The 13,225-nt window shown below is 36.8% G+C and overlaps 1 protein-coding gene across 7 annotated transcripts in view; it reads left to right on the top strand.

Annotated features, from left to right (window-relative positions):
- Positions 1–13,225, top strand: part of SMAP1 (small ArfGAP 1) — a 178,358-nt gene that overhangs the window by 151,084 nt on the left and 14,049 nt on the right. For all 7 annotated transcript variants that reach the window (XM_032275578.1, XM_032275576.1, XM_032275581.1 and 4 more), the window contains one exon: positions 4,152–4,242. In XM_032275578.1, the coding sequence (XP_032131469.1) occupies positions 4,152–4,242 (91 nt within the window). The remainder of the gene's footprint in view (positions 1–4,151; positions 4,243–13,225) is intronic.

Below are 13,225 nucleotides of genomic sequence, written 5' to 3'. Positions count from 1 at the left end.
CACTTGTTGGCTATGTGTATGTTTTCTTTCGAAAAGTGTCTGCTCATGTCCTTGCCCATTTTTTAATGGAGTTTTTTTTTTTTTCGCTTTTTAAGTTCTTTATAGAATCTGAGTAGCAGACCTTTGTCAGATGCATACTTTGCAAATATTTTCTCTCATTCTGTAGGTTTTCTGTTTACTGTTGATAGTTTATTTGGCTCTGCAGAAGCTCTTTAGTTTAATGAGGTCCCATTTGACAATTTTTGGTTTTGTTGCAATTGCTTTTGGTGTGGAAGTAGTCTTTTTTCGATAGGCTTTGCCCACCTTGATTTGCTGGTGATAGTATTGGGTTTAGATGTATAATGTAATGGAATAAAACACAACACCTAGATATTTTTAAATTAAAAAAAAAAAAGCATTGAATCTGTGTGTGTATGTGTGTATCTTTGTTTTAGGGGATTGCATGTTTTAGGATTTTTTGAACCTTCATAATGGCAGTATATATGCAAAGATTTTCTTTATTCTATCTCAGTTTGTTTTGTGCTGCTGTAACAGACTAGCACAAACTCATTTTTAAACAAAAGAAGTTTATTTGCTCATGGTTCTGGAAGCTGAGATGTCCAAGAGGACAGCACCAGCATCTGGTGAGGTCCGTAATGCTGCATCATCCCATGTTTGGAAAGGTGGAAGGGCAGGAAAGCACTTGAACAAGAAGGGGCTAAAATTGTTTTTATAACGAACTTACTCTCTTGATAACTAACCTATGCCTGTGGTAATGATATTAATCAGTTAATGAGAGCAGAGCCCTCCTGACCTAATTCTCTCTTCCTAGACTCCACCTTTCAACACTGTTACGTTGGGATTAAATTTTTGACATGTGACCTTTGGGCGACACATACCAACAATAGCATCTCTCTAGTCTATATTTTTAGCTATTACTACTCAACTAGGAATAGGAAAATAAGTACTTCCTGTCATTTTACACAGAAACTGTAAAAATAATTTTAAGTTTAAAAATAACTTTCAATTTTTATTAGAAAATCTTTCAAGAAAACTATATAGAAAATTAATAACTCTTAATAGATATTAAGCTCTAAAAGATTAAGTATTTGTTACTCTATCTAGAATTTTAGGAAGATTCCTTACCTTTGTGGTTTCTGCTATGGTGTATCTGTCCTTAAATGTTTTAAAAATAAAAATAATGAGGTTAATTTCTTATGTTCATACTTATCGTTGATAAAGAGTATCATCTGAATTTAATCTTTGTAGTTTTTACCAACATATATGAAGAAGTGTATAATGTATGTATTATGAAGACATAGAAGAGTAATCTCTAAAATTACCTGTGCCACACATTGATATGTTCATGTGACGGCCTCCACAAGATTTGATAATGGAGGGATACAAAGTAGATTTTAAAGTGATCAATCCTTTTACTTTTTTGATTTGAGGGACTACCTTTTGTATGCCAACTCTAAGGAAAATTATCTAAGGAAAATTCATGTCTGAATTGTTGAAATCCATCTAGAATAGCCAACACTATTTGGAATAATAGAGATTAGGGCATAGACATTTCTCATTTATGATTTGACCCATTGTAAGAGCAAAGGAGCAGACTGTCTTTAGAGGAGTGTTTTTCAACCTACCACTCTGCTAAGAAATACATTTATATTATCCAGATTTGTGCTCACATGTCTGTGCAAATGTGCAAAACAACAATCTAGGAATATTTACCTTTATGCAATGTGCTCTATTTTCTTTTGTGTATCATTTTTACATGCCAAAAAAATGTTTAGTTGTGGCCTGTAAAATAGATTTCAAAAACTGCTAGAGGGTCCCACCTGCAGTTTGATAAACTGTTTAGGATTTCCCTTATTCTTGCCTTAATGCTTCTCTTTACTTTCCTCAACTATACACTATGTTCTCAGTTATACAGTTTCCTATGGAAATGGTTGATGACTACCTATTTAAATTGAAATCTAAAGAAGATCAGAAGCTTTTAGAACACAGATACATGTGTGAACATCTGGAAAGAAAGATATTTTCCAAATTGTTTGCAGTAGCTCTGGAGGTGGAAGTCAGGATTGCTAGAAGACCTCTGCATTGCCTGATTTGGCTTTTTTTTTTTTTCTTTTCAAACCATGGCAGATAGTTTCATACTCAGCAGCATTTAAAAAGGTAGTTCTAATTTTGTTACAAACACCTTATCCAGAATTTCTATTTGAATTTTTTAAAAAGATCATTTTTAGCTTGAAGAGGTTCTAAATTCTTAGATCATAGAAAATAAATAGGAAGGAATTCCTCACAAATTTAGTTTTGTGCTTTTTTCCATGAAAGAAGATTCAGTAAAATTCACCCAAAAAAGAATGCTAAATTTGTAGTGGCAGAAAATAAGAATTTCAGTTCCTGTATTCCTATTTGGCACTTAACATCTGAACCTCAGTTAATTTGCATAATGAATGTGTTTGGCCAGATTATCTAAGTTTATTTTCAACTTTAAAGTTTTCTGATTTTTAAGCCAAATTAAAACAGGGATTACACTTTTTAAGTACCTACTTAGAGACTAAGACACTCTCCAGAGTATTATAGGCTGTGATGTGACCAACGATGACCTACCTCAGGAAGCTGCTAGGATTCTGCCCTGGAATCTTTGAAGTCTGCATGCTTGTGGCCATATGATCCTCGGATTCCCTTACAGATTTGATTATGTATGGTAACACAGATTGAGTCATCAGTTGAAGAGAATTGCTTACTTCATGACTACAGGGGATATTTTTCTTGAAATTATTTTGAAATCCTTGTGATAAGCAAGATAAGTCTGAACCTATATTAGAGGTTGAAAAGTGAAAGAATAGAGAATGTGAAATGGATTATGTTAAACTTCTGAAAATTATATATAGTTATAGTTGGCTAATTCTGTATTTGAGAGTTATTAAAGAATTGATATCTGTAATGTAGGCTGATTGATTAGACAATAATTCTAAGGGAGAGTATAGTGATTAAAAACAAATAAAGGTAGATATATGTTCTTAGAAGTTAACATGTCTCTAATAGCTAACAAAAAATGAACTCATATAATAACCAAGTTGTGAATTCTTTAGGTAGTTGTAGAAGAAATGATCTTGAAATTGTTTGAGAAATGAAGGGATTTTTTTTTTTAATTTATTTCATTTTGTTTTTAAGAGACAGGGTCTTACCCTGTCCCCCAGGCTGTAAGTGCAGTGGTGCTATCATAGGTCACTGCAGCCTTGACCTCCTGGGCTCAAACAATCCTCCAGCCTCAGCCTCCCAAGTAGCTGAGACTACAGGTGTGCACCACCACAATCAGCTAATTTTTTCATTTTTTGTAGCGACAGAGTCTTGCTATGTTGTCCAGGCTCATCTCAAACTCTTGTGCTGAAGAGATCCTCCCACTTGGTCCTCCCAAAATGTCCTCACAGGTGTGAGCCGCTGCACTCAACTCAATATTTTATTTTCTTAGTTTAATAGAGGTGGGCTTTAGAACTGAGAATCCAGTAAGTGTAGGTTTTTTTCATTCTGTCTTACACAATGTTTTTTTATGGGAAAGTAAGTTCGGAATGTGTAACTATGACTTGGGCTCCTGCGAGCTAGAATAATATTATATGTAAAAAGTGATTAATGTAGATTCAGGAAGAAAGTATATAAAATACCATTTCATTAGGCTTTTCTTGGCAGTTGTGTCTCATGTATCATACAGTGTGTGGATGATGGGTTAACAGTGTGCTCATGAAGACCTCAAGGCCTCCCCAGTCTCAGCTAACAGGATGTATTAGTCCGTTTTCATGCTGCTGATAAAGGCATACCCAAGACTGGGCAATTTACAAAAGAAAGAGGTTTAATTGGACTCATAGTTCCATGTGGCTTGGGAAGCCTCACAATTATGATGGAAGGCAAGGAGGAGTAAGTCACATCTTACACAGATGGCAGCAGGCAAAGAGAGCTTGTGCAGGGAAATCTCCCCTTATAATACCTTCAGATCAACAGCACAGGAAAGACCTGCTGCCATGATTTAATCATCCCCACCAGGTCCCTCCCACAACACATGGGAATTTAATAGTAACTTTATCAAAAACATATGTAATTAATTGGGGCTTAAAATCTTGTTAAATATACTTAAGAAAAATTAATAAATTCAATTATTTACTTTAAAGCTACAGAAGAAAGAAGATCAGCAACTAGAGCCTAAAAAAAGTAGCAGCCCTAAAAAAACTGTGGAGCCCACTGTGGATCTTTTAGGACTTGGTAAGTAATAAAACATAAAAGTTACCGCTAGAGTTACAAAACAATTGAAACTTTTACTTGCAGGTAATATAATGGCTTTATCTTCAGTATACCAAAACATACCTGTTAAATGAATTTGAAAATGGTATGATTAGTTTGCTAAGTTCCCACAAAAAGGACATCTTTAATGAGAGAGTCAGTGTCTGTCAGCACTGTCGTCACTGAAATACAAGTAATAAGTTCCTTGGGGAAAAGAAGATATCAAAGTAATCTTCAAAGTCTTGGTAGATGTGACAGTTTAGCGCTTACAGTAAAGAGTGGATTATTTTCTCTTCTTTCTCTCTCTCTCAAATTTTTAGTTTTGTGGGGGATATTTTTGCTTAGCAAAATAATTCTAAGGTACCTTTATTGTAAAATGTTCTGGTTTAAAATGAAATTTAATTTTGGTTAACTGAAGCAACACATTTTACAACCAAATCTAGTGTCTAGATTCATATAACTTATTCAGTGATAATGAGAAGTGCTCATTTTAATTGAATGTCCTGTTTGTTCTCATGACTGAAAGGTAAATGTTGTCTGTGTGGTAAGTAAACAGGCTTTCATTCAAGGGGTGTTTATATTGTGCTTATCTACAAATATTGTTAGCTTTTTTTTTTCTTCTAAAAGAATTGGCTTGATAAAAGGTTACTTTTAGTAATATCTGAGCATTGGCACAGGAATAATTAAAAAAAAATTTAGTTTGGAGAAAGATTGACAAGGAAAAAAGTGAAAGGCAGTTAGATGAAAGGGAAGAGTTGAACTTCATATACTGCTTTCCAAAAAATTGATCCTAGTTGTTACTGAGTAAATTGTATGTTTTAAGAATTATAGCTGAATGTTTTATTCATTTCTCAGGAGGCTGGTACATCATACAAATATACTCCCTGGAGGTACAATTCTTCTATGATAGTAAAAAGTTGTATATTAGAAATAGAAAAAAATAACTGTAATTTTGAAAATAAGGCGTCAGTCCAGGGGTTCTAAATATAATTAGGTTGAATTGTAGTCCTCATAATTTTTTTTATTTCCTTTACTGTAAATGAGAGAAAAGGAAAAGAAATTATTACCAAAGTAAAAAAAATCTTACTAAAACTGTAGTCTTTGTCTTTACTGCAGCATTTCTTTTCCAGTCTAAGTGCCTGGCTTATTAGTTCATAAATTAGAAATGTAAAATATAAACTAAGCCTGATTCTTACCTTACACACTCATTCATTAATTTAACAAATAGCTGCTGTCTACTATGTGTCAAAGTACCATTGTAGACACTAGGGAGATAGATCTAAAAGAGGACAGACTATAACCCCTGCCTTCTGGGGCTTTCTTTCCATCTGGGGAGACAGTAAATAAACAATTACCTATATTATAGATTATATGTGGCAAGTACTATAGATGAAAGAAAACAAAAATGGATGGTTGTAAATTTTAAATAGGGTGGACAGGGAGGAACTCACAGAGCTCTCATTGGAACAAAGATGGGAATAAGGTCTGGATATCTGGATCCGTAAGCAAGAGCATTCTGAGAAGAACACAGCAGATGCAAAGGCTCTTCAGTAGGAGCCTGCTTTAGGTGTGCAAGGACCAGCAAGAATGATGGTGTGGCTGGAGTGGAATGATCTGGGGGATAGTAGTAACAGGAGACAAGGAAGGCAGGTGTAGGGAGGGGCAGGCCAACTGTAATGGGACTTTTTTTTACTCTGAGTGACCTGGAAACACATTGGAAGAATTTGCCAAAAAAAAATAATCTGACTTTAGTATTTAAAGAATTACTGTGGCAGTTGTGCTAAGACGAGGTTAAAGTATGGCAAGGTGGGCAGGAAAGGATTTTTTAAATGGTGACATTACAAGATGTTTAGTGTTAGAAATGAACTTGTAGAGAGGTAAATATGATACTTTCAGGACAAGAAAAAATTGCTCTGGCAGTATTCTCGAATAGCCCAGAGTGTTCTCAGATAGCCCAGAGTGGATGGGATGTCATCCACAAACAGTATGAGTGGCCTTTGAGATACTCCATTATTGTTGGAATAATACTGCATGGTAAATAAGCCTCAGGTTTTAATGGCTTACAACATTAAACATCTGTTTCTCTCTTTTTCTGTGGGTCACCTGGGGCAGCTCTGCTACAACTTCATTTGATACATTTTTTACCTTCGTGATTGTTGCAGGGCACTGTTTACCAGCCATATTGCATATTGTGTCTCCATTTTAAGTTCCAATAAGTGTTTCCTTATCTTTTACCACCTTGTCTCAAAATCAGTGCCACAGATTTTAGGGTTTGGTTGTGGCAGCACCCCTCTTGTATCAGTTTCTAAAACGGTCAACCCTTGCTGCCCGTGTTTCATAGCAAACAACTCCAAAATCAGTAGCTTACATCAGCCAGCATTTATTTCTATCACTCATGGGTCTGTGGCTCTGTTGGGACATCACTCTTTTGTACAGTGGGACAGCTTCAGGAAACAGTGTCTTCAGGGGAGAACCAAGGTTCATTTAGCAGGAGACGTCAGGGAATGTTTGAGAAAAAAGGTTAAGATTTTATGGGGGATTTTGTGATGACTGACAGTGGGTTTTAGATCATTTAGTCTAACAATTCCAAAGGTGGGAGAGGTGGAAGATGGGGTCAGAAAGAGGGTTGTCTTGCTGTGAGGGAGCTGTAGTAGCAGGAAATAGGAAGTCTCTTACCCAGAGCGCGTTCAACTCTTCCCATCTGTTGGTTATCAGTATCCTAAACTCTTAAAAAAAATATTTTCAGACTTTTGAAAAAAAAAAAAGCTGTGTTTCAGCATAAAATTCTATGAGTTCGTGAAAGTCCAGGAAACTACAGAGAATCAAAGGTCTTTTTCAGCTCAAAACAAAAAGTGGTCCTAAATCTGGATTGATGATGGGTGTCCATCTTGGGCTGCAGGCTATCTGCTCAGAAGCATGCCACTATCTTCTAATGGGACCCTGCTTTTCCCCTGTAAATTGGAAAAAAAAAAAAAGCGGGGATTGTGGGGTAGGTGCCTTGAAGTATGATTTATGGTCATGAAAAAATGACAGCATGTCCCTGTATGAGTGAGACTGCAACAGACATTAACTTAAAACATTTCTGGAAAATATAGAGAAAACCTGCACAGAGATAGTTCAGTTACCCAGCTACGAATCTTTGTGACTCACGGCTGTCTCTATCACTCTTAACAGTTTCAGAATAGCGTAATACTTAAGATCAGTTTTTAGACATTTGATCCTTCCTTTAAATGAGACTTTAACAAACCTACTTTCTTTTTTGTAACACAGTAACTCAGGCAAAACCTTCTTTCTTAAGCTCACCTTTCCTGATCTACTACCCATTCAAAGTTCAAACATAAAATGCTTTATATTATATATACTTTTTAGCAGAGGTTGTCAAATTTTTTTCTGAAAAGGGCCAAATGGACATTTTTTTTGGCTTTTCAGGCCTTGATGATCTCTGTTGCAACTACTTAGCTCCCATTGTAGTGTGCAGAGTCATAAACAAACATGTAAATGAATGAGCATGGCTGTGTTCCAATCAACTTTAAAAACAGGAATGGACTAGGGTTTGCTGCTGACCCCTACTTTATGTTCCCAATAGTATCTACAAGAGCCGCCTCATATTTAGAGATTAACTCATGTTTGAAATCTGTAGAAATACTATTATATTTTATTCTGTAATACCATAAATGGGATGAGATACTTGATCTGCCTCTAGTCTTAGAAATTACTAATACCATAAATGGGGTGAAATACTTGATATGCCTCTAGTCTTAGAAGTATCCAAAGGGCCTGGGGCCCTTCTAAGTACCAGATTGAATAATCTCTGAATATATGAGATTTGAATTAAACACAGATATATCCTGGCTTGTGCATGTACGTCCTATGTTAAAATAGAATTAAAACTAGCTTCTAGGATTTGTGAGAATAATGCTCTTCATGTCCCCTTACTTGGGATGCTAGTTTAGGACTGTGAATTATACTTAGGCTACTGTCTATTCTTTCTTGTTTATTACTTAGTTTTAAAGATGATAAAAATGGACAGACTGCTTACCAATTGGTTAGGACAGCTCCCCTAGACTAATGCTTCTTTTCAGTAGGGCTTATTTTTGGAGAGTTGGGGCACAAGACCGCCTCTGAGAATAAAGTCTTCAAGGGTGAGCACATGCTTTAGGTATAAGGCCTGAGAAGAATATACATTGCTGGCCTTGAATGTGACCTTAGAGGTTTCAGTTCAACCTCTCATTACAGGTTCCTGCAGAGGTTCTGTTTTGTGGCCATCTGTGTACCACATGCATACTGCAAAGCAGCCTGGTTCCTTGTCAGGAGGCGTTACCCACAGTCCTACCAAGCACAGAGTTATATGTCAGAGGTGTACTGCTGAGGATGTCTGGGGGGGACTGCATTCCTCCAGTGCTCCAGAAAGCATCTCACAAAGAATCAAGTCATGATCTTGGCAGTAAAAATTTACCTCAGGGGTGTACTCGTGTGTTTCTGTATTCACTGTTTATATAAAACTGATTTGATTTTATCCGTTCTAATCGTTACTTTAATCTGGGGAAATTTCTATCTAAACATTTAATAAATTTTACTTGGTTTTATTCTTATATAAATATAAGGGATTGGTTTTATTCTTATGTAATCACACTTGTGTAGGAAAGAAAATGCAGTTACATGAACATATTGGTGTAAGGTAACCAGCAGTGGGCAGATACTTGCAAATGGTCCTGAGTCAGCACTAGGGCAGTTGGTGAACTGGCACCAGAAACAAGTGCAGTTGGGGGAGTTGATGCTACCACAGACTTTAGAAGAGAGCAGGAAGGGACAGCTTCTTGGAAACAGCTTAGAACCTTCAGAGAATGTGCTGGTGGATAGGACAAATAATCGGTGCTGAGAGGAGAAAAATTGACCTCTGAATGAGGCAACTTCAAATTACAAGTAACAGGAAGCCTAAAAATGACTTAAACATAAGAACATCTAATTATCTTACTCGAAGAGAAACCTGGAGACACGGTGGTTTGGGGCTGTGCAGTGGTGGAACAGTGAGCGCAGGGAGCCAGGTTCCTCTTTCCTTCTCATTCTGCCACCCTCATCACAGCACTGGTTTTACTCTGTAGGCTTATCCCCTTGTGGCCAACACATGGATGGTGCAGCATCCTATCCTCATAGGACCACGCCTAAAGGATGGCTTTTTCTCACCGGTTTCTTCTCTCAGGAGGAAAAACTTGCCAGAAAATTCTCCAGCAGGATTCTGAGGGTGCACTTGGTTAGAAATGGATCATATTACCTCACTCTAGTTGCAAGAGAGGCTAGGCAAATAATAGTCAACCTATACAGTGGGGGTAAGCTTTGCCAGCAAGAAGTGCCCAGATGGGCCTTTGGTAGTCTTTGGTACCTGGCACAGTTGAATTTCATCCTGACAGCAGCTCTTTAGGGTACAGAGTATTTTACACTTAAAACCCACACATGCCTTTTCCATTTTTTAATTTAATGATTAATAGTAATTTAAAAATATAACAACTAATAAGCTAACAAAAATTAATTTCCAAGGCACAGCTGCTATACAGTAGAATTAGGACTCAAACCTGTATCTGTTTAACGCCAAAGTCCAATTTCAGCTCTTGAGATGAACCAAAGCAAGGCATCTAACCCAAGTATTAAATTGTCATGTTAAGAATCAGATACTGCTAACTATATGCCAGGGACTGTTTTGATTGCTGACAGATATTTATTTATTGAATTTTTGCAACAGCCCTGAGTTTGGTGAACTATCATTATTTTCCTTTTATAGATGAGGAAACTGAGGCACAGAGAGGTTAAGTGAGTTGCCTAAGGTAACACAGCTGGTAGGTTACAGAACTGGGATTTAGACCTGGTAGTCTGGCTTCAGGGCTCATATTCTTAACACTGTGTTGAGCTGTGATAGAAAATAAAATTCTAAGAGGTGAGATTATGCCACACAAAATAGACATTGGACCCATTCATCAAATCAGTAGATGGCAGTATTAAGTCATGTGTCAGGGCACTTGCTGTAGAGGTCTTAAGTACCTGTGTTTTGTCTGCTCTCTAGCAGCTTCATCTGGGAATTGGAAATAGGAGCTCTTCTGTAGCTGAGGGCCAGAATAAATAGCATGCTTTATGTGAAGCACTTAGCACAGTAACTTGCACACAGTCCTGTGCTGAGACTATAACCTGAACATCAGGTCATGGGAGATCACCAAGAGCTAGCACAGGCCTTTGAAGGAATGTGTGGAGAAGGGACTCAGATTATGCTGAGCAACATAGAATAGGACTCCTGCTGGGTTATTCCTTGAATAGCCACTACCATTAGAGAGAAACAGGGAGACAGATGGAAACAGTGACTACAAAGCATGGTCTGTGGCCTCTGAGGGACGTGCAGCTGACTAAAAGAACTGAGGATATTGGGTGGCCTCAGGAATCTAGTTTATCACTATTTTAAACATTTAGAAAGAATTTTGGTGTATACAATTTTGTTTCATATTTATATATTTCTTGCTTTTTTTGAGGCCATAAAATGGTGCAGTGATTTGATATATATTTATTTATTTTTAAACAATCAGTTCTATAAAGTTTCCTCCTTATACCACTTCTCAGCAATATCAGATAGCTCTAAATTAGTGTGTATGTGTGTGTGTGTGTGCACGTGCGCACTTCATGTGTGTGTGGTGCCTTCTAAAAGACAGTAGCACCATGGAGCTCCTCCCCTTACACAGCATCGTAGTGCCTGTTCGTAAGAGAATCCCCTGCTCAAAAGCTGGCTGGTTTGTAGAAATATGTAGTAGATTTCCCTGCTGGCACAGTAGACTGGCAGTATGGTAGTGGCTTGGAAAGGGAGGGCCAAATACAGCAAGAGGGTTAGGGTTATCTTTTAAGACCATGTTAGTTATTTTAGCAAATTAGCCTAAATACCAACTATTTAACTCTATGAAAAATTGACTGAAAATAAAAATAAAGAGTTCCACTTAGATCTCAGGCACACTTAAAAAAATTGAATAAATGTAAAGCTTGAAAATTTTAATATGCTTCAAATGGACATTTGTGACTTGAATTTACTAAAATAAGATATGAGAAAATCAAGTCGTGTTTTAATATAAAGGAATTCCAAGTAATAATAAAAATTAAGGAGAAAACTTTAGTCTCTTGTGTAGAAAATAAAAAGCGTTCTTTGATCAACATGAAAATTCAGAAAGCTTTAAGGAGTTTTGCCATTAAGGAGGGAATCACTGCATTTCATGGTAGCAGCCTTCTTTTAACAGTGCTGTTTCCACTTTAAATTTTTCGCTGCTTATGATGATCGCCTCCTAGTTATGGAAGAAGAATTAGATTTGGCAGTTTTCATTGTAGCAAGGGTGTGCTAAAGTTAGAAGGTTCATGCTCAATAAAAAATGGTAATGAAAAACAGCCATTTACTTATCACATTCTTACCTGCCTTAAACTAGATTAGTAATACATAAAATCTCATGTTGCTCTTTGACATTTTTTCTTATTTGTGCAAATAGATTACAACCAGTTAATATGTCTACATTCAAGTAAAGGATGAATTCAATTAATATTTATTGAACACCAGCAGAGTTCATGGAACTCTAGTAAATACCAGAAGATGCAGCTTTGTGTGTTTATAGTAGCACAAGAAGGGGGTGGGTTTGCCGTCTGGAAACTGGAAGACAGAATTATCATTGAGGGAATGATTAAGAGAGCTGGTTGTGAGAATTCAGTTTGAAACCTGGATTAATGCTAAAATTCCAATTTAAATGTTTTCCTTAATTTAGAGGTTGATTCTTCTTGCTGCTGCTAGAGGAGGAGAAAATAAGTTTATTTCATGCTATGCAAACTTACTTCAAGTAAAATCTAATGTTTTATGAAGATCACCTTTAGCGTGAATAACAATTGGGAAAGATCAGCAAATACCCAGATAAATGCAGCTTTTAGAGCTGTACCTTTGTAGAGCATCTTATGATTTAAAACCCAACTGCATCTTATCATTGGAACAGATTAGCAAGAGGGTAAGATGTGGCTCCAGCCAGTGAGGCAGCAGGTAGAATAGTCCTGTGAAGTGCTGTGACAGCAGCGATGCACTGAGTTTTGGACACAGGGGCTCTGGAGACACATTTGTGATTGAGAGAAAGCATTCCAGCTTCACTGCATTCATTAAACTGGAAAGAGGAAGCTTGGGTGTAGGGATTCTAGTTAAGAAGCAGTTGTAGGCTCATAGGCAGATAGTTACATGGAAGCTGTGTCTATGAAAACAGACGAAGTGGAGCCAGTCCAGGATATTGGTAGCAGCGGCTGTTGGAGTCTTCACCATTTATTGATCAGAGTATTTGGCACATAGTACTTAAAGAAATATTAGTATTTAAACGTATGAAAATACGAAGTGTTGTATTCTTGTTTCCTTTTAGTTTTAGTTTATAAATTATCATTCGAAGGCACTTGGAATGTGCCAACAACACTATTGTTAAAAATACTTTTTATTTACTTTATCCTCTTTTGGGTAATTGGTGTCAGATGAGTTCTGGTATAGTTAGAGTTAATAGAATCAACTGGCTCACTTGCCATATTGAGGATTTTTAGAGGACAAGAGACTGGCCCTCACGACTTTGTCATATTTGAAGTGTTACCTCTTTCTAACATCTCTCAGTGTCATGATGTGAAGTGGGCCAGTGAATGCATGCTGGGCACACCTTCTGTTCTTAGAAGTTGTAGCACTGATTTTAACGTTTTTTTTTTTTTTTCCTGCAGCTGAAAACGGTTTAACCTTTTCATGTCAGTTTCTTATATGTGGGCAGTTAAATACATTCATCTACCAACTCAGTTCCCAAATAAGACACTAGCCTAACATCTTAAGGTAATGAAGAAAAAATAGTTACCCACAAGCTACGTAACTATAGGTGTGATGTCTTGCCTTTAAGATTGAAATCCTATCTTCATTTTACTGCATTGTCCTAATTTCTTCTGTTTG

The sequence above is a fragment of the Sapajus apella genome, unplaced genomic scaffold (genome assembly GCF_009761245.1).
Source record: "Sapajus apella isolate SASKATOON/1434 unplaced genomic scaffold, GSC_monkey_1.0 scaffold6, whole genome shotgun sequence".
In the NCBI taxonomy this organism is placed as follows: Eukaryota; Metazoa; Chordata; class Mammalia; order Primates; family Cebidae; genus Sapajus; species Sapajus apella.
The sequence above is the reverse complement of the archived record's forward strand: the minus strand, read 5'-3'. Positions and strand labels throughout refer to the sequence as shown.